Source organism: Bactrocera dorsalis, chromosome 5 (assembly GCF_023373825.1).
Source record: "Bactrocera dorsalis isolate Fly_Bdor chromosome 5, ASM2337382v1, whole genome shotgun sequence".
Lineage (NCBI taxonomy): Eukaryota > Metazoa > Arthropoda > Insecta > Diptera > Tephritidae > Bactrocera > Bactrocera dorsalis.
Genome location: NC_064307.1, coordinates 5,847,179 through 5,874,523, shown reverse-complemented (window position 1 = coordinate 5,874,523; position 27,345 = coordinate 5,847,179). Strand labels below are relative to the sequence as shown.

General features: G+C 38.3%; 2 protein-coding genes across 5 annotated transcripts in view; one reads left to right on the top strand and one right to left on the bottom strand.

Annotated features, from left to right (window-relative positions):
• Nucleotides 1–27,345, bottom strand: part of LOC105226437 (ATP synthase subunit b, mitochondrial) — a 459,686-nt gene that overhangs the window by 53,755 nt on the left and 378,586 nt on the right. The window lies entirely within an intron of this gene.
• Nucleotides 163–26,722, top strand: LOC105226447 (protein rhomboid). 3 transcript variants are annotated; one of them, XM_049458566.1, is made up of 8 exons: nt 163–804; nt 910–1,002; nt 1,071–1,094; nt 3,000–3,176; nt 23,164–23,394; nt 24,376–24,640; nt 24,767–24,913; nt 25,030–26,722. In XM_049458566.1, exons 1-8 carry the CDS (start codon nt 643–645, stop codon nt 25,332–25,334), a joined length of 1,404 nt encoding a protein of 467 aa, XP_049314523.1. In that variant the 5' UTR covers nt 163–642; the 3' UTR covers nt 25,335–26,722. The 3 variants fall into 3 exon arrangements, with proteins under 3 accessions (XP_049314523.1, XP_049314522.1, XP_011203621.1); XM_049458565.1 differs by having other exon boundaries at nt 163–813; XM_011205319.4 differs by lacking the exons at nt 163–804; nt 910–1,002; nt 1,071–1,094; nt 3,000–3,176 and adding an exon at nt 21,433–21,624 and having other exon boundaries at nt 25,030–26,719.

The following is a 27,345-nucleotide window of genomic DNA, read 5'->3' as shown; positions in this document are numbered from 1 at the left end:
AGCGGAAGTAATAAAATTATTTCCCGGGTATGAAATAGACTCTGGCATTGAAGGCCGGAAGTAGTCTACGATTAAACGGGATTTTCGCTTTGGCCCACAAATGTTTACGCAGAAGCCACGGTGAGAGCTTCAACGTGTAATTCGATGAAATGAGGGCGGAAATTAAAATTGCGAGTAAAAACAACTGTAAATAAATAACAGTACAAGAAAGAAATTATAGAGTACAATCTCATTGAGCGTGATTCGAACCTGCGACCATTGATACCACAGACCACAATTCTACGCATCACACCACGTCCATTTAAAAATTGAAATGCTAATTCTTAGCACATGTATATGATCATTAACATTGGTATTCGTTGCATACTTTAAGGCGCCACGAACAAAATGCATTTCTACACTGTAAAAATTTGTGTGTACGAAACACTAAATAGACACTAAAAATTAAAATGTGTAAATCATTTTAATAGCACAAGAACTGTAAAAATATAAATCATATGTTGCACGAAGGTACCTTAGCAAGGCTTTTACGCTGTAGATAGCATTTTATGCTGGTCTGTGGGTTGCTCGTAGTGGTGTATTTTCGGTGCAAGGTTTACATACAATCGCATCCCTGCAAGCGTAGTGAAGTGTAGTAGCGGCATGTGGAGCGGTTTCGATCGTTGCAGTTCCCGTGGCGTCGATATTCAGAGCACCAACAATGCTGGGAGTAGCCAACAGGAGACTCTGGCCGAAATTGAACACATATCAACGATAGCCGGCTCGCTGGTATCAATTGCTTCCATATCACATACACACACACAAGTACGTTATGTGAGTATGACAATGACTTTTGTAGAGAGAATCGATTGAATAGCTAGTTCAATGGCATTTTTTAATATTATTGCTATTTTTCTTTATCCATTGCAGCAATGTACAAACGATGCCGGTTATGAGACTGAACACACCTCGCTCAATTCGGACTTTGATGAAGCGGAACTGCGTCGCGAATTGCTGCGTGATGTAAGTCAATATATTTTATTAACGCTTTAATAATCACTTATTAATCCTCTTCTAAATCTTCTTTACAGAAATGGAAATTGTTGTTCGATATGGTAAGGCACCTCATAATATTTGTATGCTACATTTTATTGTTTTATATGGCCATAAATATCATGTATAATATTTAAAAGAACGTTACGGGTATTTTGCTTTCTTCACAATTTCTTTTTGAGAGTAATCCAATTTTATGCATTGGAATGTTTTGCTTTAGCGGTGTGTTGGTTACCATGCGTTTAATTCAAAGATGGGTACTAGATTGCAGGTTCGAATCCCAAGTGGGTGAACCAATTTATTTATTTTTTCTATTTTGTTATTTTTGTCGTTTAAAAACTATTATTTTATGAATTAATGGTTTCAGTGGAATCCCGACAGCTCACTGAAAGCCTTTTACTTTTTATGCTCCCGAAACACGTTGCTAAAGAGTGTACTCGTTTTGTTCACCTAACGGTTGTATGAATTGTGGAAGCTCTAACTTGAGAGAAAATTGAGATATCTTAATGAAACCTGGTATATATGTTACTTGGTAAAAAGGTAAGGGCGAGTACGTAAATTAGCGTAATCGGACCACTTTCATGCCTACAAAACGCCATTAAACGAAAACCTATAGAGTGCCATAATTAAGCAGTAAATAAAGATATAGAACTGTAATGGCACAGAGACACAGGAGATCGCAGTAGCAATAGACATCTGCGGGTTAAAAATTTTGAAAAAGTGGGAGTGGCTCCGCTCTCTAAAAGATTTAATATACATATCTCTCAAACCGTTCAAGCTAAAATAACCAAATTCGCTCAGGATAAATCTTGTAAACATTCCTATCGACAGTGTGAAAGTTAAATATATCATAAAACCGCCCACTCTCCATATAACGATACTGTTAAAAAGAGGCATTAAATTTTACCACCGATATGGTATTAAAAGGCTTTATAAGAGTCGAGACCAAAATTGGAAAATGGTCGTGACATCGCCTTCTCTTAGGAAAGCACATGTCTCGGGTTCTGCTCGACCGATTTCAACTAAATTCGACACATGACATTATTTTAACATATTTTAAAGAAGTGCGAAAATTAACGAAATCGGAGTAAAACCACGCCTCCTTTCCATATAACACATATTTAAATTCGGTTTGATTCTTTCACTTTCCATTGTACAAATCAAGAAGCAATTATTGTAACGATACCTTTGGCAAATAGTGCTTTTGAGGTCTGCTATTTTACGACTAAAAATTTCCCAAATCGAACTATAAACGAATCACACCACGTCCCTAGGTACCGAATATTGGGACCCCAGCATCTACAGTTCTAGTTCGGTCACTTGGTTGAATCATGTCAGTACTTTCTTATAAGGAAAGAAATCACCTTCGTGTGATTTTATATCGTATGTATCGGCCAATATGAGTCATATATGTATGCATATATAAAATTGATTGGATTCCGTTCCTCTGGTTGTCGTTTTGTACCTTGAGGTATTTGCCTGGCATTAGTCCTGGGAAGAGTATGAAATGTTCGATTACACCCGAACATAGCCCTTCCACACTTGTATTTGATCACTGGAATCATAACACTGTACTTGTACTACACTCGGCTGGGTATTGGATTCAACCAGTTTTGTTCAAAATGTTAAGTCATAAGTAGTAATGTAATTTCTCCGTTTTTCTCAGTTAGTCTCCAAAATCGAAATGTTTGCCTTCGAAGTTCGAAATCATGCTTATTGAAACCATCAGTATTAACTGTACTCATTTTTGAAAATTCCTCGTCAAATAATGTGTACTTGCAAATTAACTGAAGTAGTTCTGGATTAATTTTATGCTCACTCTATAATGGTAACTGGCATATATTATAATGGTAGTACTTGTATAATTGTTATTATTAATTATTATATATATCCTGCTAATTTAATTTTTAAATTAGAGAACATACTTTTTGACTGCGTATTTTTCCATATTTTCGTCTTAAAAACAGTTCGATCCCGAGGGTTTTGGTGAGATACCAGTTGATGACTTTGTAAAGGCATTAAAATCTCCCGAATTTTTATCACAAGTGCCTATGAATAAACGTGAATTGCTTCATGAACGTGCGAAAAAGGCGCAACCGCCGATCGGACCCGGATATGTTACCTTCCAGGATTTTGTAAATGTGGTAAGTGATCTTAATTCTTGAACGTAAAGCTTACTGCTACTTAACTAAGGCGGTGATTCAAAAATTTGCTTATATTTTCTCACTATAATTATGAGTGACTAAATTTTTCAAAAACGAGTTAAGTAGTCACTTAAGGCAAATTACTTAACAAGAAATATTTACTACGAAAACTTAAAAAGGAGAAGTTTATGATCCTGAGAAAAATTCAAAAGATTGGCGTGTCTTCACGTGAACTATAAGCAGAGCCGTAGAGAGAAATCCAGGGTCCGAGGATAATTGTAGTGAACTGTTGGAGAAATAAATCTACAAAACATTCTTGCAGAGCATGGGTTCTTCTTGAGAACTCCGGATAGAGAGGATTTGTACCCAATATGTGCCATGCTACTGCTTATAAATAACTTTTTCATGTTAGTGAGATCGAGAACAAGTGTACTACCAGTAGATGAATTAAGCCTAGGTCTGTGTCTTAACTCCAGCAGTGTCTTGAGCGCATCTAAGCTGTCGTACTTTTCAAATATATAACCTTTTCTAAAAGGAAGTCCGATCGTTTGATTTCTCCATTTTTGTAGCTTTTACATTTTAGAGTCATGAGAAGAAAAGACACACGCACACATTCTGACTTGGCTCTGTAAATGCTGCTATGGCTTTTGTTTTGAGTCCAAGGCTCCCTTCCTCACACACACATGTAAACATGCACACATTGAGACTTGATAATTTGGTTTTTGTGCAGTTTTGGCAAATATCCTTTGCCTAATTTGCACTTTGCATATTTGCGTCCTTTTTGTTTGTGTTCAATTCGGCCATTGGCCTGCCTGCCTGCCTTCTTAACGGAACCTGGTATGTAGGTCTGTCTGTGCACATAAGTGCACATGAAGAGCTGCTTACACTCAAAAGAGAATCTCCGACAATTGCCATTCCATTAAGAGCCACATCTTGCTTGTTTGCACACACACACACATACATACATACATATTTGCATTGGCTACTCCTTTATTGCAGTGGCTTTGGAATGGTTCTCAAGTAGCAACTGTTGTTGCTAACAACGCTGCCACACAGGTGCCTGGGAGCGTGTGTGCATGTGTGTTCATATTGATATTTACATGCATTGCTGTTATTGTTGTTATTGTCATTAGAATTGTTCAGATTGCGGGCGTTGATGTTTACCTCTTTCTGCTTCAAGAAATTCAATTCAATTCGATTTGATGCGTTCAACTGCCGTTATATTTGTACTACCCAATCCTATATGTATGCATGTGTGTGCGTATGTGTGTGTGTTTCCTCAACAAATATGCGCTCGAATGTTTGTTGCTGTTGTTGTTGTTAGTAAATGTTGTTATTGACAAGTGGAATGCATTTTATGTTTTTTGATTGATATTTCGTTTGAGTTGTTGTTATCCCTTGTATACATTTATTAATTTGTTGACAAACGGTAAATATTGGAAAAAGAAAATTCCCACAAATTGTTTTCGGATAGGTATGGGACACTCTTTATGCACATTTTCTATGCATTTATTTTTGGCCATTCAAGGCTAGTATATTGTAAAAAAAGAGCAAAGGTTTGTGTTTGCTTGTGAAAGCAGTTAATTACTGTGGTAAAATTGTTAAGCACCTCATTATATCCCTGAGATCGTCTTAACATGTCTTCTGAAGAAAAGTTTTCAATCTTATGTTTATTTTTTACTTAAAGACTTCTTTACGACAGATTATCAAATTTTTTAGGCTTGCAACTAGTCAGTTCTACAATCGGACAACATCAGCTAGCCAGCGTAGCCGCTGTCTTTTAATAGGCAGAACTATGTCAATGCCGTCGGATATCTCATACAGCTCATCGTTCCATCGAATGCGATATTCACCGTTGCTAATGCGTAAAATACCATAAACCGCAGAACGCTTCTCTCGCAAACTCGCAACGTCGACTCATCAGTTGTTGTCATCGTCCATGCCTCTGTACAATATATCAGGACGGGAATAATGAGTGACTTATAGAGTTTAATTTTTGCTCGTCGAGAGAGGACTTTGCTTCTCAATTGCCTACTCAGTCCGAAGTAGCATCTGTTGGTAAAAGTTATTATGCGTTGGATTTCGATTCTGACATTGTTGTTGCTGTGTGTCTTGCTCGTGCCAAGATAGACGAAGTTATCTACGACTTCGAAGTTATGACTATCATCAGGGACGTGAGAGCCAAGTCTCGAATGCGATGACTGTTTGTTTGTTGACAGGGGATATTTCGTCTTGGCCTCGTTCACTACCAAACCCATTCCTTCGCTTCCTTATTCAGTCCGGAGAAAGCAGCTGCCAAACTCTTATAGAAGGCCTGCAGCTCGAATAATTTTCTCCATCAGTAGATTGAAGAATTCACACAATAGGTAGTAATTTTGTCTGAAATCTAGTTTTTCCTGAACTTAACGAAGCTTTTCGTATTTGGCAACGTCAGTTTACACAGCTGTATTCGTTTTAAGGGGATACCAAATTCTGACATCGTCATAAAGGCAGATCCTTGTGGTGCTGTCAAAAGCAGCTATGAAATCGACGAAGAGGTGCTGAGTGTCGATTTTCTTTTCACAGGTCTTTTCCAAGACTTGGCGCATGGTGAATATCTGGTTAGTGTTGATTTTTAGCGGTAACACGTAAGCTGATTCGTTCGACACGAGGAAGTTGGGGTTTAAACTCTAAATTATCCTCTTGCGTACGCCCTTGCCGAAACATCTTCAGGTGGAACATTTTTGGTGCAGAGGATGGTTTTAAATCATGACAGCCGATATATGTATTTGGTTTTCTAATTTAATTTGGTTCTAAAATGTGGAATGGTTGGCGATATAAGTAGTTAATGTAACTAACTGAGCACTTTGAAGGTTGTTAGGTTAAGTTCGGTCTGTGCTTTGGATCACGGCATTGAAGTGGCAAATTAGTATTACGGAAAACGAGACATATACTTTTTGCTCTCACATTCTTAAAGGTAGACAGATAAAAGTAGACGAATACCACAGGGTTATCCATCAGGTTATCCATAAGGTGATCTGAGAAGGGTCCGTCCAAGAGGATCTAATGATATTACCATTCTATAAAAGCTCTATGGCTGTGCTCCTTGTTCAACTCACTGCTCTACTAAATTTTTGCGCGATTTGTGCAGCCATGTGCCAGTAATTGCCCCAGTGATTAAAGATTCATTCAAGAATTATAATTCATTCGCTTGACGCTTGCAATGCGTAGATTCTATGAATGAATTCTCCACCGATCGCTAATTAATGACTAATTTATTCCAGTGCTACCAACAAATAACAACTGTGAATGCAAGAAAAGCTTTATGTTAGCAGCATGATAGACCACTTGCCACATGCTACACGCCATATGCAACATGTAGCATGCGTGCCGCTGTTGCTGCTGAAGGAACGTGGTGTGGCGATTATTCAATCTGCAAAACGATTACCATTTATGGCATGGCATTGATTTACTAAAACCGATGGCGCACGCGCCTATTCCTCAGCCGACAAACGTCCGACAATTGCATTCAGTCGATGGACTCAACCGGTAGCCGGCAGGCGAACGACGCCACCGCCTCTCGCTTGGCGCATGCATGCAATCCGTTCCGTGTTGCGGTTCTTCATCGCATTTTCTACACAGACACATACACACATACATACAAATACGAATGCACATTAATTTCAATAGAAAATGTTCGCCTTCACCTGCCAGCATCAAGCGCCTAGCAGAGCCGCGTGAAGCTGACGACGGCTTCAATGACGTCCCCGGAGCCATAAGCGCGATGCAGTTGCACCCAGTAGACACCGCCAGCACGCTCTGATTCTGTTCACAGTTCGTCTCTTACATTACATTCGTACGAGCCGCTGTGATCCGTTGTGATTGATGTATAATGCAAGCGGGGAACGATTCCATTGAAGAAAAAAACCAACTCACTTGTCCGCATGTTTGTACGTAAGTGCGCGCGCGTGGCGTGATACAAACATATATACAGCGCATGCAATCTGGCCGATGCTGCCAGTGATAATGATGTGTTGATGATGTTTATGATAATAACTTGCGAGATCAGCTCCAGCGCGCTTTGTGCATATTAAAAGAAATCCAGCAAATCAAAATGAACACCACAAAAGTGAAGAATAAATGCAATGCGACGGAAAGCGGAGAAGCGCAAGCGCATGCGCATTGCGCACATCATAATCGCGTCGCGTGCCCAGCGATCGCTTGACGGCCGATGACTGAAGACTGCACGACCCCGTAGACTATGCTGTCGGCTAAGTTTATTCAACTGCAACGTTGCGCTTCTGTGCGGTAGACGGCACGGCGTGGCGAGGCGACGATCGCTGCACCGCGTAGTTGGGTGCATGGCTGTGGGCAATGGACATGCAGCGGCGGCACTTGTTGCATTTTTTACCGTTTGTGCATTCCGACTTCATTCAGAACAAGATTCAGGAATTTCTTGGTGCGTGCTTGGCACAGGTCCTACAACAGCAACCCAACTACAGCAACACCAACAGCAGTTGTTCGCTTCGGCGTGCATTGAATTCAGAAACAAGAATGAGTTATGCAGTGGAGAATGCAACGCTGCCTTTTGCTTCTTATAATTTGATTGTGGCAGTTTATTACAATGTTATTGTTATTGCTATAGCTATTGTTGTTGCTGTTGTTGTTGTTGTTGTTTGTTCGCAGGTCATTCGTCGATTGTAATGTGGTAATGTGCTGCGCTCCGACGCAAAGCGAGTGTTTGTGGTGGAACGAACGCACTTTCCGAACATTCGCGTTGCACTTGGGCCACAATTCATTAATGGATCCAGGAAAAAATATCCCGCTTATTAAAAATTGCCTTGAATGTTTTCATCAAAATACAAATTCCAAACTACTTAATTGCTGAAGCTCTTCTTGCAGGTTTTGCTACTTCGAATTCAACTTTGCATGGTCTTTTTAAAATATCGTTGCGGAAGATAAGGCCAGTGGCACGCAAGTTTTGGCACCCCTTATGGGGTGGACTGGTTCCTCTCTTATTTGAATTGAGAGCTCTCAAACCTGACAAATGATTTTGTTATGAAAAACGCTTAATATGATTAGGACTTTAATAGAATGGTCCAGGGGAAAGAATTGTTCACACATTACCACAAATGAAGTGGTCTAACAAAGAGTATAGAATCCAATTTAAATTCTTCGTTATATGTCAGACCTATTTTTCAAACAGTTTTTCTTAAAGACTTTGACTAATGTGTTATAGGACAACTCTGTCAAATGCATCTCTGTATTTGGTGGACTTTGGTGTCTTCTAAATAATACTTTGAATTTTACTCATGTGATCGTTTTCAGGGAGTCGCTTTTTAGATCTGATTTCGCCCATTTAAGATTCGATAAAAGCTAATACAAACTCTTCAGACATATAAACTGGAGAAAGATCGTGTAAAGACAACCCTGCAACTCGACGTCTCGTTGCTGGGAGTTGGCTGAGAACTACAGTACTTCTTCTTAGTCCAACTTGTTGCCGTCCCTGGCATACTTTCTAAAATATTTATGGATAGAATTTTAATAGAATTTACTGGTTATTTAATTTTTTTACTCTGGGCCGTAAGCATCACCTTCTTTTGCTCTGGTTTTAGCTCAGATGCATCTGTCTATAAAATGCAATGCAGGTATTTCAATTTGTAATGATGAGCGATGTTCTATCAAAGTGCTTTTTTAATATATACAAACCCATTCTTTAGTAATGTCGCGCGGCTGTAATTCAAGGAGGAAGTGATGTGTGGTTGGCGCAGCAAGACGGAGTAAAATGCAGGCTGATTGCACAATGAATGCATGCGCTTTTTGCGACTCCCGTGCACATTCCTGCATCTTAAGCGACAATGGCGACACGCCAGACCAGACGGCCAGCGCTCGGCCAGCTGGACGCACACGATTGACGCGCCGCCGCACACCCAACATTCGTTCAGGTGTAGCCAGTGAGTGTGGCGCTGTGTGCTCGCCACGATTACGCGTATATGTCATAACGTGCAACACATTTGTTGCCAACACAAACGTTACAACAACATGCGCCGCGCAAGCGGTAATGACAATGTGGCAAGAAGAAGTGGCGACTTTTTTTCCGTTTGTCTTATCAGTTGCAAATCAGTGGCTGATGATCTGAGCCGCTGAAGTCGCTGTTTGTCGATCAACAATCAGCCCGACAGACGGGTAGACAGACGGCTGGTGTTGATGCAGCTGGTAATAAGATTGCAATTGGCAACGCGGCGCGTGGTGTGCTCCTGAGCATGGTCGCCGTAAAAGGCTTTGTCACGTGCGATCTTTTGTTATAAATTCAGTAATCATACAATCGATGAGCTTGTATTGCGCATGTGTAATAGCGCGCGTGGGGATACTGGGCGGTGTTGGCGGAGTGCGACTGGCGAACGGCGAACTGCCAACTGTTGCATGATGAAGTGATGCTGTGAAGCTGGTTGTCTGGTTGGCTCGTGGGCATTCATACCTTTACCTTAAAAGCTCGTACGTGTGAGTATGCGTATAAGTACAGGGTTACGCTTGTGTGTGTGTGTATTTGTTGTGCGGCATTTTTGCTTTAAATCATTTATCCTAATAAGGTTTGGCCGCCAGATTGCAACGCGTTGCACCGCTACGGCAACGGCGGCGCCTGGTTCAGACCATATTCTTTCACTTGTTCACTGCTTGCCGCGTGCCGTGTGACGGAGGTGGGCCGAGCGTCCGGCCATATGGGCGGCTGCGTGCTGGCACCTTAGTGTGTTTTTGCCCCCATGTCTGGAACAGAGCGAACGCGAAAGGTTGGTTCTTGAAAGCACGTGTTTCTGGCTATGTGCGCCATTGTAGTTAATGAGATGAGCGTTTATTTTGGTGAAAAGTTGTGTGTGTCGCACATTGACATTGACAAGAGTGTTTGTCACTCGGCTTGTTTCGAATTATATGAAATATTTCCCGAATATTAATGGAAATTCCACAACTTCTGACTCTTAATTTCCAACCGATATTAAAAATTGTCGAATTGTTTTCGAATTCTCTCTTTGCTTAAAGGTTTCATTAGTAAATATTGAAAAACTGGTCTAAGAAAAAATGAAAAAGAATTGGACTTGAATAACTGACTAGTTTCGATAGCCATTAGTACTGTCTTTAAGTGTTAGGCGCTCACAATAAAACTTTGAGAAGGTAAAGTAAACATTTTTATTAGTTTTTATTCGATACTGATACTGTTAAAATACAGTGCTTTTGGAATACGACCTGAAGTCCATACCAAACGAGGTTTCATACAAGGCGATTACCACTCGTGCGACTTCTTCAATCTACTGCTGGAGAATATAATTCGTGCTTAAGAACTAAATAGAGAAGGTACAATCTTCTTTAAGAGTGTACAGCTGCTGGTATACGCCGATGGTATTGATGTCATTGGCCTCAACATCCGCACCGTTCTGCTTTCTCCAGAATGGACAAGGAGGCGAAGCAAATGGTTCTAGTAGTGAACGTGGCCAAGAAGTAATAACTTCTGCCATCAAACAAACAGTCGTTCCACTTGCGACTTGGACAGTTCTAACTTTGAAGACGTAGACAATGTAATCTGGAACCAGCATTAACACCAACAACAACTTCCGCCACGAATTCCACCCCAGAATAACTCTTGTCTTCGGACTGAGTAGAAAATTGTGAAGTAAAGTCCTCTCTTGACGAGCAAAGATCCAATTATCCCCATTCTGCTATATGGGGCAGAGGCATGGACGATGGCAATATCTGATGAGTCTGATGAGTTGTCGAGAGTAAGGTTCTGCGAATGATTTATGGTCTTTTACGCATTGGATGGAACGACGAGCTGTATGAGATATACGATGACATTGACATAGTTCAGCGAATTCAAAGACGGCGGCTACGCTACGTTCGAATGGACGAAAACGCTTAGAAAGGATTTGCCGCAGTACCCACCGGGGGAAGCAGGGGAAGAGGAAGATCTCAACTCCGTTGGAGAGATCAGGTGGAGAACGACCTGGCTGCCCTTGGTACCTCGAATTAGCGCCAAATTGCGAAAAGAACTTTTTGGAAATTTAAGTGCCTCTTAAAATTCCCTATTTTGAGAATCAGATTAGATCCAATGATAAAATATGAGATAGATTCAAAATTCGGAATGAAAATGTGTGTTTGTTGTGCGCATGTAAAATTCAAATATTACATCCACGTCAGGTGGAATTTCGTCGAGCTTAAGTGCTTCACTTAATTATGTGTGGGTGTAGCACGCGTGGGTAACAAGCAATATGAACTCCAGCAACACGGTACGCCACAAGCGTTAAGCCAACAGCAACTCCGACGGTGGGTTAAACAGTAATGACATTATGAAAATAAATATGACACTATGTGCTTGAACATACGTAATTACGTATGCTAGTATGTGTGCGCGGAAAGCATTTCCACTAATTTGTCTACGCACACAGTGCATGCGCTTAAAATAAGGTGCTCTGGTTCCGGCTGAGGGAAGCCGCGCGCTGCAGCGCCTAAATACCGCCGACTCCACATTATGTTGACTCGGAGATAATAATGTTTTGGTAGCACCGGCGGGTGCGCCGACCTCATTAGAGGCGATGTGTGACAGTGCCGCGTACGCAACTGCCACATGTGACTAAACCGAGCATAATTAGTTACAACATAACGGCTAAAAACCTCAACTCACTACCCAAATTACTACCGATTTTTTTGATTGAAATTCAACCGTCAACCGTCGGCCGCAAGCCGAATTCGGCTTATGCAGCCATCACATGCGTGGTATATATGTATGTGTGTGCTGTCAATAAATAGATGCGCTCGTGTTGCACGTTCAGTTGACATGTACGGATATAAATGCGGCTCATGGCCAAAGGGTCGCGGGCAACTCATTAAAAAGGAAACTTAATCGGTGCACTGCCCGCAACGCTGCCGGCAAATCATTGATGAGTTTGCATAGGTGACATGCATTGTCGGCTTGCCAGGTGCGTTGTGGCACGGCCGTGCGAGCCACTATGTTTGTTTGCAATGTTGCGTCCGCCATAGTACGTGCCACCCGTTTGTGTGTCAACACTCACGGGCGCACACATGCACACATCTTCAATATCGGCAGGTGCATTGGTGCCTGTGTTTGCTGTTGTTGGTGCTTGTTCTGAGCATGTCAGCGCTTGACAGTAACTGCTTCAATATTTGATTTAGAACGAGCGTAATGGATAATTGAAAAGCCTTCGCCTCACCATTTTAGCAGTGGTTCGCCGAGCGTGAGGCCTTTGAGCGCGGCAATGCCAAGGTGCTGCTCGAAAAATATCAAATTACCGCGTCGAAGTAAGAAATCTGTTGATCAGCATATATTTGTATGTAAGCCAGTGCGGTGTACTCCAAATAAAATCAACAACTTTGTGTGGAATAAAGGAAGAACTGAAAACACTGAGGCGCCAACAAACAAAAGCTGCAAACGCGGAATTAACACACACACACACACACACACACACAACTTTTGTGGCGCAAGGAACAGCAGCGGCCAAAGGAGATATTGATTGCAGTCGCCTTTACACATGTGCACATGTATGTACATATGTAATACATGTATGTTTGTATACCATGTATGTGTATGCGCATATGGCGCGCGGATGCAAAAGAATACTAAAGGACCCGTTCTGCTCGTGTCATTCCGTTTCCGGTGGCAGTGGAAGGCTGCCGTGTGCCGAAAAAAGTAGTTGAGTCAAGCAGCTGCAAAGTGCGACAAACTCGCTTAACGGGGAGTTACTTCCTAATGGATGGAAATGTACAAAATATGCCTTACCAAATGTATATACAGGGTGCTACCGGTATTTGCTCAATTTTTATAAAGCTTGCTTGCTCAGATTTTGTGGCTAATTCGAAAATCGATATCGGTAACATCGAGAATCGATTTCGGAACAATCGCGTTGTTGCTGTTGTTGCGACAGAAAACATTCCTGAAGTAATTTCGAGGCGTGGTACCGAGTTGACGGTTCTTGGCCGAATAAAAATCCGCTTCCGTTCCGGTTACTTAGATCTGACTGTCGTGAGAAAAGTCGCGTCGTTAGCTCCGCTTTCTCTAGACTGCACAAACAAGAGAGAAGGTGAGTCTACGGTTGTCGAATTATTTCTTTATTCGTGCAAGCTACATGACCTCCAAGCCTGTGAATTGCAACATCTAAAAACGCAATTCTTCAGTTTGGTTCACAGAAAGATACTGCGGGAGTTTTCTGGGCATTTATTTGTTGACTGCGCTGAATACCACATGAAAGCTAATTATAATAGTTGTCACTTGCGATTTGTACTTAGCACAGACATGAACCCCAAAAAACTAAATTAAACTTAGTTTCGGGGTTTTTCTGCTTAGTGGTGAGCCTGGTTTGATTTGTTTCGTAACATTAGTTCGTAGTCTCCTATCTCATTATTACTACCTTTTCTGTTGCACCCTATATACGCAAGCATACATTGCATACATGTATATATGCAATATGTTCCTCAGCGTTCCTTTTTTCTTATATTCAAACATGGGCATATGCAAATAATTTCTCCTTGCGAAATTCTTTTACGTGACGTTAAGTAAATACAAACACAAAGCGATTAAAGAACATACCTACACACAATAATACAAATGTACATATTTACACATGTCGGCGAAACAATAAGCATGCAAACCGCCTTCATTGATCCTTAAGCATTCCCATTTGCATTGTTTCGCCCCCTAATTGATATTCCTTGCTCCTGCCATTGCAATCAAAATCAGCGCGAATTCTTCTTTGTCTTGAGCAAATTTGATTTAAGAATCCGTAATTTCAAATTTAACAATTCTGCCGTTGGAGTGTGTGCACATTGTACGCCAGTAGCGCTGTGCAGTGCCACAACGAATCAAAATCAAGGAGGAGGACCTTTTTTCCTTTATTTGTTGGTTCTTCTACTTTGTCGTCTTTATGGTCCCATTATCGCGCGCTAAACTGAGCTCGGCGTCTTTGCATAGCGACAAGCTGTGCTGTCAATCCAGCGTGCCAAAGTGCATAGACACAACCACATTTATACAAACACACACACAGGCGCTTGCACACGAGTCAACAGGAAGTCATGTAAAGGTGCAAACGAGCTTCCGCTTCAACTCTGCGCTCGCTGTTGGCGCTGTCATTGGCATATATCCCCGGTATACATACAAACAAATGTAAAAAAATGCAAAATTCTTCTTATTTTAATGTCAAATTAAATGTTTTTGATGTGATTGGCGGCGAAGAATGTTTTATTTTTGCCGCAAATTTGTTGCGTTCTCTGTAAGTTTGTAGGTATCCTTTTAAACACATAATATAGTTATAAATTAAAGGCAGCAAAGTGAAAAAATATTATTTTCGTGAAAACTAAATTTTCTAGAAAATTTAAAAGTTGGAACCTCTGTTTCATCTTAATGCTGCTTTTTTTGAGAATAGGAATAAGACCATAATGACCTACAGCCTTGAGATAATTTTAGAGCGTTTCTAATGAAGCAGATAATATTTATATACAATCCCAAATCACTCTAATATGTATGCTATACTAAACCTCTCTGGTATTTATTTGATTAAAATTTTTTCTCATATAGCTTGATCCCAATTTTTCATTTGAACTCATCAAGCGACCGCTTTGGAACATTCCCCTCACTCACAGCCTTTTTTTGCTAAAAGTACTTCAGTAATAAATTTTCAAGAATTATGTTGCTTTTACGCCAGTTTCTTACAACAGTAGAAATTCAGAGATTGTACCAAATACCACGACCCTTTAACTCCCTGATTTTTCGTGTGAGATTGGTGTAAAAGTACGCATTTTAATAAGTTTTCCTCCGGTGTTACAGAAAAATGGTTTATTCGGCGAAAGGAAAAACTTTTGTTTGTCTATTTATATCATGGCTTTTGGTCAGCTGTTTCAAAGTTTTCGGAACACGAAATTTGAGAATGTATTTTGCAGAAATTTTTGTTTAAATTTCTAGAATAATGTTTTATAATATCGAAATCGGTTAGTCGGGTCCCGAAATATGGGATTTCACCAAAAAGTGGGCGGTCGCCCATCGTAAAATTTTCACACCGAGTCCCATAAAGGTAATGCGAGCGGATTGCAGAAACCCTGCTTTTAATTTAAAATTTCTGAACTTTGAAATGATGATTTTCTCAAGGTTAACACTTAGAACCTCAGAACCATGATATAGTCTGATGCCGTTTGAAGGCATTGAAAAAGAACTATCGATCTATTCATGGAGTATGGGAAAAATACGTTACACGTTACAGCGAATGGGAATCGAATAGGATGACATGGACTTGGACAATATGTGGTTCCAACAGGACGGCGCCACAAGCCACACAGCGAATGTCACAATCGATTTATTGAAAACCAACTCAATTGGCCGTCTCGGTCGTGCGATTTGACGCCGTTAGACTATTTTCTGTAGGGCTACGTCAGGTCTATGGTCTATGCCTACAAGCTAGCGACGATTGATAACCTTCGAACGAATATCGAACGTGAAATAGCAGCAGTATCCACCGATTTATGCTTCAAAACTGTCGAAAATTGGGTTCAGCGGTTTAGAGGATTGGAAAAAACGTTGGCATAAGTGTTTTGGGGCCAAGGACTATTTTTTGCTCATAGTAGTACGTATGTAAGTACAAGAGTATATATGGCACTGGCATTTCACCTTGGAAATAGTGTTTTATATTGTAGGCGCTCGCTGCTGACGTCAGTGAGATGTTGGAAACGTGGACGTCGCCTGGTCAATGGTCAATTTCGTGGCCATTTATTTTGATTGTGGTGCATTCGTAGCGACAACCAGCGCTGATGGTGTCCACTTCCATTGCATTAAGGACACGCTGTGAGCACGCACACAATTCTTAAATACGAGTATCCAGCTATGCAACTCTATGAACGTGTGCAACGAAGCCTGAACTCGCAAAAAACATTGCAACCATTTTACGTATGGCTCTGATATCAGCAGTTGGGTTGTAGTCGTTCATCTCTGTGTCCGCCGACTTTTATTCGTTCTTCGCCAACTTATTTCAAAGTTGCAATGATAACGTTTGCACTTTCAATATCTTGGCACATGCTCGGCAATTTCGCTAACAAATGCAGAAAGCAGAGAATGCAGCTTAATGCTGGGTCGCAGGGTCAAGTGTGCGCTTGAAAGACTGACAGAGCTTTTGTTTAAATTTAGTTAAACTGTTCGTTTGTCTTGATTGTTATTAAGTTGAAGGAAAGTGAAAGATCTGCATGCCTTTTGGAGAAAGCTGGATAATTATGGGTTTGCTAACAAACCTTTATGACCGTATGGGGGTCCTAAGTTAAAATCTTAACCAACCAAAAGTTAAATTGCCTTATGCCATATGGGTTCCTTATATTGCTACAGAACGAAATTTGCTTCGTCGTCTTAACAACTGCGTGATCAAACGTCAAAGAAATGGTCTATGTTTGAAGCGCATAGGTACTGGTGAAGAAAAGTGGGTTGTTTACAAGAATGTAAAGCGTAAAGGATTATGATCTAAATAGGTTGAATCAATTCAAACCATTTCGAAGGCCATTAGTCACCAAAAAGAGGTAATGTTGTCAGTTTGGTGGGATTTCAACGGGATCGTTTATATTTGCCCGACAATACCATGAGTAGTTCTGAAGTTTACTGTGATCAGCTGAACAAATTGTGGGATTTACTCAACTAGAAGAGGCCAGAACTGATCAATAGAAAAGGTGTAGTGTTCCACCAGGATAATGCGAGACAGCTTGATGACTCGCCACAAGCTTTTGCAGCTTGAATGGGATGTGCTATCGCACCTACCACATTCTTCAGACCTAGCACATTCGGACTATTACTTGTTCCGATCCCTTTTTTGGTTGAGATACCTGAAATCAGGATGTACATTTTTCGCCTGCAAGAATCAAAAATTTCAAGAATCAATATCTTTCTCGTAAGGTGGCAAAAGTTATTGGTTCAAAATGGAAAATATATAATTTATTAAAATGTTTTACAGAATAAAAAAGAAATCATCTCGTGATATGACTCGAGAAATGGAAAAGAAACCACATTGTTGATAAACACATATGTATATAGGTATTCTTTTACATATACCATCAACCCTAAATTCCAATTAAAATGTAGACTACATTTTACCTACATTTATTCAACAAATACAACTATGAATACACTCAGGGCATGGTAAACCCATATTTCGAACTTTTGTTCTGTACAAAATACTTTTCTAATTGTCAAAAACTTTTGACTATTTAACTTCCATCAAATTCATAATGGAATTGTAAAATACTTTGAATTTGACTCAATGGTAGTTTACCACAGAGCAAGTGTTTCACATACATACATACATACAAACATATGCATGTACAGAAATGACTTTGTTTCCTAGGGGAACTAAAACGTGGTAGGTATTTTAGTACGTTCTTATACATATGTATCTGGAAGTATTAACTTACTAAAATTCCCAGCCTTTGTGGTTACACTACTACACATACAACCACACCTTCACACACACACACACATATGTGCATTGACTATGAATAATAGTAAAGTTTAAAAGGCAATTTGTCGATTGGTGAAGCGGTTCCTTAGATGTCGAATAGCTAAATAGGACAAAAAACCAACAAAAACAAAACAAAGCAAATCAATCATTTTGAAAGTGGCATTCACACACACACATTCACAGATCCGCGCACATGTTCCAAAACCGATGTGGGTAAAACATAACGACTATTATTGTGTTTTTCTGTGCAATTTGAGGGAAATTTTGGCAGCACTATAATTATGTGCATACATATATACATACATACATACATATGTATTTAAATATATCGTCGTGAATTGCGTTGAAAGGCAAAAGCGGCGGAAATAAAGCGAATAAATGAGAAATACTTGATGATTTGGGCAATTAGAAGTTGTAAATAGTTGGATTACACACACACACACATGCACACGCATACATTGCTTGCATGTTTGTGTGTGTTCGCTAATTTGGACTAAAGAAGTAATAAAACGCACAGTAGCATTGAAGGATTTGCCGCTGCGTTCACAATTTACGAAGGTTTTGTTTAATCGATGGGACTTTGACTTTAATTGGAGGTTGTAAAGAGGAATGTAGTTATGCACATCGCTATGTATCCTTTCATGTAAATGTTTAAATATACTTGTATATATATTCTGTAATACCTAATAGATAAATATACCTTCTGATCAAATTCGACTGATCGATATCGAATCGAACAGATTTTTTTCCTTAAGGGGTTACATGGGTTTCCTCGGTTAAAAACCAGCATTTATTCACAAATGTTTTTCTCATATAAAAATTAAATATTTTATTTGAATTTTTTATTGTTACAAACATACACTATTAACAAAGATATTCTGAAATTTTTGGAAAAAACAAATATTTTAAACTCGGCCATTGTGACGCCATTTACGGCGACTGCTCGGAAAAGAGATGCGACTGCCTTGGCTCCTAACACTTTTCCTTACAGCATCATCGAAAGTGAGAAAATACGTGTTTTTGTTAAAACCTTAACTTAATACTTGGCCGAACGAAAAACAAAACTGTAAATTCGTTTTTTGGTAGACATTTTCTCCGACATTCTCCGAAATCCGATTACTCGAATCAACTTGAAAGTTTGGGACAATATTTTAGGGGAGTTTTATAACATATTCAATAAGACAATAAAAATTTTGATTTTTTGAAAGCCGTAAACCCATGAAACCCCTTAACTCTTTTATGCTCGTTTGAAGTTTGATCTCTATAACTTAACGGTCTATTAGTTACCACGAAGAATTGGCAATTTTTATCACGAAAAAAATTTAACAACGAGTTTGCTTGACATTTGGTGTTTCCAATATATTTCTTAATACGGAATCAGAAGTATTATGGAGAGTCTATTTTATCATGAATACAAGTATTTGAGTGGTTCAAATCAATAATTGAAGGTTTCGAAGTCATTGAAAAATTGTCGATAACATCGGTTAAGTAAAGAAACAGTGTTTGAAAATCATCCTGTTGACATCAGAGAGACATCAGACTCAAAATCTTTTATGGATCGGCCCTACACCTTTTTGGTTAATGTTTTGTATTTTTACTGGTGGTAGAGACTTGGGTTTATGAATATGTCATCGAAGCTGTCCAACAATCCAGCAAATGGCACTCCAAAAACGATTCGCAACTGATAAAACCCAAAATTCCTTGAAAGCACTGAAGGCTTACATTTGATCAGATAATACTATACAACGTTTTTTGTTTCGAGCGCTTCTGTCGAACTGTTTCTTGAGAAAGAGTGTGACGAGACACGCCAGATCTTTTATAAATCCTGTGATTTTGTTGACTTATTTGACAACTCGAGCCCTGCTTCTTGAGGGATTGTAATATCGTTACTTTCTGCTTACGACCAAAGGGGGAATATATTTCGATTTAGGGTTATGTAAGTAAGAAAGGAGTATTTCGTTTGGTTAGGTGAAGAACACAGAGTCAGACATTAATTATATGATATGAAAGGTCAGAGGTCTGGGAAAATATCTAAGTTAAAGATTTTTAATAACACTTTTAGCTTTGAAGCTAGCTCTTTTACTTTACTAATAAGACACCGTTCACAAAACTGTCACATGTGTTTGCTACATAACACACAAACAATAATAACAAATGTACAAGTTCCATTTATCACCATTTACCGCTCATCTTAATTGGCAATGGACAAATGTCTACATACTACACACCGACTATACTGACCAAGTTAGTGCGTGCTGACACCCGCCACGAAGTCATGGCGCGTTTGCGTGTTCGCACAGTGTTAAAACGTAAAAGCCGGAGGTCTCTCTTTGAGGACAGCCGAACAGGGGAAAACAGACAACAACTGCACAACAGCAGGATGAGAATATTGACATTATCACCCACAAGCAGGACGACGGGTCAGTAGTAGACATAGGCCTTAATGGTGACAGAGGCGGAGACAATTTAAGTGCTGGCCGCTCGGCCGGGCCATCGGTAAACTAGGGAAGATGCCAGCAAGTCGGTCATTTAGTTCTGGCTTCGCGCCTTTTAGTATGTATATCAACAGATTTATGAGAATTCATTATTTTGCACACACACATGTACGTAAGGGGAGTGTGTGTGTGTTATTTATGCAATAATAAATTGTGCGTGTCACAAACAAATGATAAACACTTTTGTGTGCGAGCCGTCACGCTTTGTAAATCTCGGATAAAGCGAGTAACTGGCGCATTGTCCTTTTTCCGAACAGTAGGTCACCATCATCTATCTACTGTTTTCTTGCGCCAATTAGTGATAGTACACATTCATTTCTCTGTATATATGTACATATGTATACGTACATATGTATAAGGTTTGTGCGGAAAATTGGGCACATTCATTCTTTATCGGCGAATTTTGTTAGTGTGCGGCCGGCTTTAGATCTCCTATTTTACTCATTTACACTTGCAGTTGCATGAATGTGAGTTGTGTATGTGCCACAGCAGAATGTGTGACATTAAAGAGCATTTCTTAAAAACACCGAATCGAGCTAAGTGAAATGGACCATTATCCTGCTGCTGATATATTTAGTACATACAACAAATGCAACAACAAAGGCCATTGCGCAAAGATTTTCTGGGTGTTCCATTGTTGACATCACACACTGCGGGTGCTGAACAATTTAATTCCTTGAATTGAGCGGTTTGAAAATCAATTGATAAGTGAAGTCGGAAGTTCAAAGTGGAACTATAACTTACAGTTTTTTTTATAGAAATATACATACATATGTACATAATTACAAATGATCGTATCCGTTATGTTGGCAAAGTAGTGCAAAATGTGTAATAGGCGAAGACGGCCGTTGTCACTTCGGAATTTAATTTTTTAAATTTCAGCAATAAAGTCGAAAATTTTGTAGTTAATAAATTTTGTATTGTAGATTCACATTAAAATCATAAATTATTATTTAGTACTAATAATAAGTCCTTTTTGCCTTTGCGAGCTCTCGCGAGTTACTAAACTGCATCTCTTACCAAATAGTGGGGTTCCTAATATTGATATATTAATATTTGGTAATTCCACATTTTCGATCGTTCGTCTTTACACATATATGTATATGCATAAAAATATAGATATATTTTTAGTGACCTTTGCATAACCATTAATTTAAAATAAAATAAAATATCAATTCTACCATTTGTTTTTAAAACCGAATAATCAATTTTGCAAAATATTCAGTAATTGCAAATAACTAGCAACACTGTTCGCGAAATTCGAACACACCCACGATGTTTCGCACACCTGTTCGCAGAATTCAAATGTGTAATGATTGGCAATTCCGGCAGTCATTGATAAACCAATTGGAGTAAATTTCTGTGTTTTTGTTGTGCTCCGTTCTTGTAAATGCAAGTTTTCAGTTGCAAAGCGGTTAAATAAAGGGAATCATCGATAAGAAAGGCTTATTCGCTTAGCTGGCGGTTTAAAATTATTGACGCAAATAATGTGTGAGTACACCATAAGCTAATTTGCTTTTGTTGTTTCGCTTTGTGGTGCAGTGCTTTGTGTTTATCAATGGTTGGTGTGGCGCGCTCCGTTATTCTGCCGAAGTATTTTGCGAAATTTGAATTTTAGACGCACAGCGGTGTTTTGCTCTTTCGCTCTTAATTGCGCGACGTATTTTTTTATACTCTCTTTTGAAAGCGTTGCCAGTTGGTGGAAGCTTTTTTTTTTTCTAAAGATTAGTTGTTGTAGCGGCAGTAAACAAATAAAAAATCGATGTCGGTTCCGATTACTTAGACCCGACGACTTAGCATCGTTTGTATTATGACATAATTATGGTTTACATAACTTTAAGTTTTAGTTTCTCATAAATATGATTAAAAGGTAATTAAATTAATCGTTATCAACGATTTTTCTTGAAAACAGTTAGACCGATTGGCTTGAAATTTTCACACGATTATTTTAGGTATGTATATCTGTCAGGTATTGATCAAAGGAAATAGGTTTTTGATATAAATTTAAAATTTTTAAACCACTGAAGAGTGTAAATTTAAAAACAAAACGACGTTATTTTTGGTGAAACCGCCATTTTGTCAAAAAATTCCGACAAATTTTGACCAGTTCTTCTATCATTACCAGTACACATTTTTATACCCTGAACAGGGTATATTAAGTTTGCCATGAAGTTTGTAACACCCAGAAGGAAGCGTCGGAGACCCTAAAAAGTATTGTATACATACATACATATATAAATGATCAGTATGTTGAGCTGAGTCGATTTAGCCATGTCCATCTGTTTGTCTGTGCATCTGTCTGTATGTAATATAGAAAGAAATTGTTCAGATCGGCTCGCTATAACATATAGCTGCCATACACAAGCCGAACGATCGGAATCAAGGGCTCGTATGGAAAACTTTCGCATTTGACGTGGTATCTTCACGAAGTTTGGCATGGATTACTGCTTAAGATAATAATGTAATAAAATTGTTTAGATCGGATTACTGTAGCATATAGTTTCTCTCTTTCCGCCGGACACTTTTTTCGAAGTTGCGCATGGAGATCCGCTATTGGATCATGATTATTAACTTACAGATTAAATTTTATAAGTATTATATATATACATATATATATATATATATGTATATTTTATTTATTTGTTAAAAAATGCTATGAGAGTTTGTATACATAAATTTCATCCAGAGTACTCATATAATGATACAACTATTATTAAGAAGATTAACAATGGCAGGGCATTTGCAGTAAATTAACGATTATGGGTGGTATGTTAAGTGGTGTATATGAAGCCACATTCATATTTCAAGCAATTGTATATTTATTTGGTATATAAATATGTACTTAATTAAAATGAACTTAATCAAACTTGGATTTCATGCAATAAATCGCGCTTTTAATTAAATTCAACCTTATTTTCCGTTTTGTGAGGGACGGTTATGTATTATACTTGTATGTATGTATATGTATATGTACATTCGTACTTCTGTGTATTGTAAATAAAATTAAATATACATACATACTTGTTTCAGATGAGTGGCAAGCGTTCTCGCAGCTTTAAATGTGCAGTTCATCATCGCGATCGAGAAGTTTGTTCCGAAAATGATTTCCATCTCGTCCTAGAGGATCCGCCGTTCTTCAAGAAAATGGTACATGTCGTCGCCATGGAAATATTGCCCGAGGAGCGTGATCGAAAGTACTACGCCGATCGCTATTCCTGCTGTCCCCCGCCTTTATTCATTATATTGATGACAATCATAGAGGTAAATAAAATATTCCAATTGTATACTTAGTAAAAAGCTTAAATTCCTTCATGTATATTTAATACAAATATGCAGTTCAAGTACTTTTATACACACATACATACATATTATGCGCATAAACGCCATGGGAGACTTGGTGATTGGAGAAGTAAACTTGAACGTACAATTAAATTGTGTCAATGGGTTTGAGTAAAAATGTCAAATATTTAATGACTACGCTTATCGAAAGCGGCTTGCGACTCTTTTGATGTAATTTTTAATGTGTCCATTACTATTTTCAATATTTAAATATTCCAATACGCAAAATATTCTGTGGCACGCACACAAATATTCACTAAATTAATACGGTTGTATGCATGTGTGTATGTATGAAAGGTATGAAAGTAAACCTGAATGACCAGGTGCTTTATTGGAAAGTCATAAAATGTTCATAAGTAAGTAATCAAATGTTTTTGTTAAGTACAGTTACACGTAATCACATACACACAAATGTTGACAATATTTTCGATACTAAAAACCGAAATTACATAAAAATACCGTAAATATGCTTAATAGTCGGTTTCAATACGCTTTTATTGCCTTAGATGGATAAGCTGCTATGAAAGCTCCGTAGTATGTTAATTAAGTTAGTACGTAGAAATATCTACCGGATAGTATGTGCACAGGAATTTTGTGCATTATTGCCAGATATAGAGTGTGTAACCCGCATATACGTAAATATGTGTGTAGAATCTATTAAACAGCCAGTATTTGACTAGTTATTAGAAGCAAAAACAAAAATAATTAGAGGGATGTGCTCGCAATAATCGGAATTTCAAGTGGACTTTTGTATGCTTGTATGTATATTGTGCCAAATAGCTTTTTTTTTGGAAAACTAATAACACTTCCCTCACTTACAATCTATAACTTTGCACATATGCAAATATAAATGATCAATAAATTAAAATAAATTGAAATACATACTTTCTTTTTCTCTTGCAGCTCTGTTTTTTCGCCTATCACACACTCGTGGTTGGAGAAGCTGAACCTGCCGGTCCAGTTCCGATCGATTCATACTTCATTTACCGTCCCGATAAGCGTCGTGAAGTGTGGCGCTTTGTATTCTATATGGTATTGCACGCTGGTTGGTTTCATCTCGGCTTTAATTTATGTGTGCAACTGCTTTTCGGTTTGCCATTAGAGATGGTACATGGCTCTGGACGAATTGCTTGCATTTACTTTTCGGGTGTGCTGGCTGGATCGCTAGGTAATAATGAATTATGATAGTCAAGCTTTAGAAATTCTATGAAAACTTTTAATATTCAAATTTTTGATCATTATATATAAAATATACTAATGGTTTTATATTTCTCTGTTCCTATCCTATTCACAGGCACTAGTATTTTTGATCCCGAAGTGTGCCTAGTGGGCGCCAGTGGTGGTGTATACGCACTGTTAGCTGCTCATTTGGCCAATGTTATGCTGAATTTTCATCAGATGCGCTACGGCATTCTACGACTAATTGCCATCCTGGTATTTGGTAAGTATCGAGTACTGAGTTCTGAGTTTGTATGCGTATAAATATCTTCCTACAACTTTTAACTTTAAATATTTATTATATATCTCATAAATATTTCTTAAATAATATCCTTGCAGCATCCTGTGACTTTGGCTTTGCAATTTACGCCCGATATGCCGAAGAATATCCATATAGTCCCTCAGTGTCGTATGTCGCGCATTTGACTGGTGCCTTAGCAGGTCTCACAATCGGCCTGATTGTACTCAAGAATTTCGAGCAAAAGCTGCACGAACAGCTTCTGTGGTGGATCGCCCTTGGAATTTACACTGCCTACATCATATTTGCAATAGTCTTTAATGTGTTGAATAGCACAGCGGCGTTGAGTCTAGATGTGGAACCCATTCATGCAACTGAAACGTTTTTCAATGATTTTCATGTGTAATATAGTTTGTGTTTATTATTGCACTCTGGACACTCTTTTTTCTATAGGAGAGAATTACATGAGTGAATCGATTTTGGAAATATGTTCATCACAACATAAGTTTGTATGTATAAATGTAATGCTTTAAACTGTGTGTTAAACGCTTGCAATAAGTTGAAGTTTTTTTTGTCTATAATAGTTTTGTATTTCCTCTGTTTTTGTAAAGTGAATGAATGAATTGAAATTAGTGCTTTTTTGATAAAAAGTTCAATATTATGTTTTTGTTTATTATATTGTAATTTTATGTTTCTGTTAATTATAATTCAGTTTCGGTTTAATTTGTTATTTAATTGCTAATGAAACATCAGTGAACAGTATACAAAAATTAAGAGGTTTGAGTTGCCTTTAATGAGGGATCTCATTAGATCGTGCAATAATTTAAGTGTACATTTATAGATTTTTGTCTTAAGGGAAAACGCAATTGAGTCTCTCTCTCTCTGAATAATAAATTGTAATAATGAAATTTGAAAAGTTTCTAAATTGCCAGTACAAAATAGTTACTTCTATCGTATATTAATGAAATGTATGTATGTAAAGCATTTCATATGATTACATGTAGATATGTTTTTCTAAATATAAGAATAATATTTATTTACTAAAACTAAAATTATTTTTAACTCGGAAGAAGTGTAAGCAATTTGCATTAAACTGTATATATGTACATACATATACATATATATATACATAAGTATGTTTTTGAAAATTGTTTAATAAACGAATGTCAGAAATAAATTAGTGCACAATTTGTAAAACTGGTCATACATTTGTATTTAATTGCCGCTTCATGTTTATGAAGAAACATCAAATACATTGTATAATAATCTGAAATGTATCATTTCAATGAAATACAATATTATCTATTACTGCTGCGAAATGTTTCGGTTTTATTCCCTTGACATAATAGTTATAATAGGCTAAGGCGAAGTTATAGATAAAACTTTTTTATCCAAAATTTGTATTTTAGATCGAACGATGAAGTACTTCAATTGCTACCCAAGCCAGCCTTTGCTTAAATTTTCACTGAATTACATTTTTTACAGCTATGAAAGAACATTGGTACTTAAGATATATAAAAAGTACATTTCAGATGTATAGATGTAAATAGTAAACACAAATATATTACTTATGTATATATAAAATGTCCCATTATGGACAAACACAACACTGCCATTTGAAGAGCTCTATGTCTCGCAAAAATATCAAATAAATAAACTAATTTATTTAAGGAAAGCACTGCGAGCTATTTTTAATTATTATATATCTAAACTTTGTACAATAAAAAATACAACTAATTACAATTTTTAAATAAATATTGTTTTTTTTTACAAATGCAGCAAATATACTAAACATTTGTTTTTCTTGTAATTACTTCGATTATTTAAAAAGGTTGGCAAAGCAATTACAAGTGTAAAAGTTAGGTTAGGCCAATAAGCCATAAACCGCATAGACCAGTTTTGGTCCTTTGCGATAACAGGTGGAGTTCAGTCGCTAGGTCCAACACGAGAGTCATCTTTTGGGATGCCTGCGCTTTACGGGAATTCTAATAGATCCTGCGGCCTCAATATCGACCACTATCCTCCAGTGTACTATACCGTGGAGACCCCAGATGCTTACAGCGTGGTCTTGCCAATGCGGGACAAGTGCACAAGAGATGCTATATTGTTTCCTTGTTGTCCTGCTCCAGACATTTCCTGCCATCTTCTTGATCTGTCAGCCCCATGATGCGGGCGTGTGTCGCCAACAGAAAGTGGTCAGTTAGTACTCCTATCATGTTCTTACAGTCTATAAAAAAATGTCCGGGATGTGGTCCCGGCTGTAGGGCGTCTGTGGAAGCGATGGGATGCCGGCCTTGGTTAGGTAGCTGTTCGCTGCGATGTCTTGTCGGACCCAATTGACCTTTCGTTTGAGTCTCTTGAGAACTTCCACGTAAAACTTGGTGTTAACGGTTTGTCGAGGAGGAACAAATTCATGG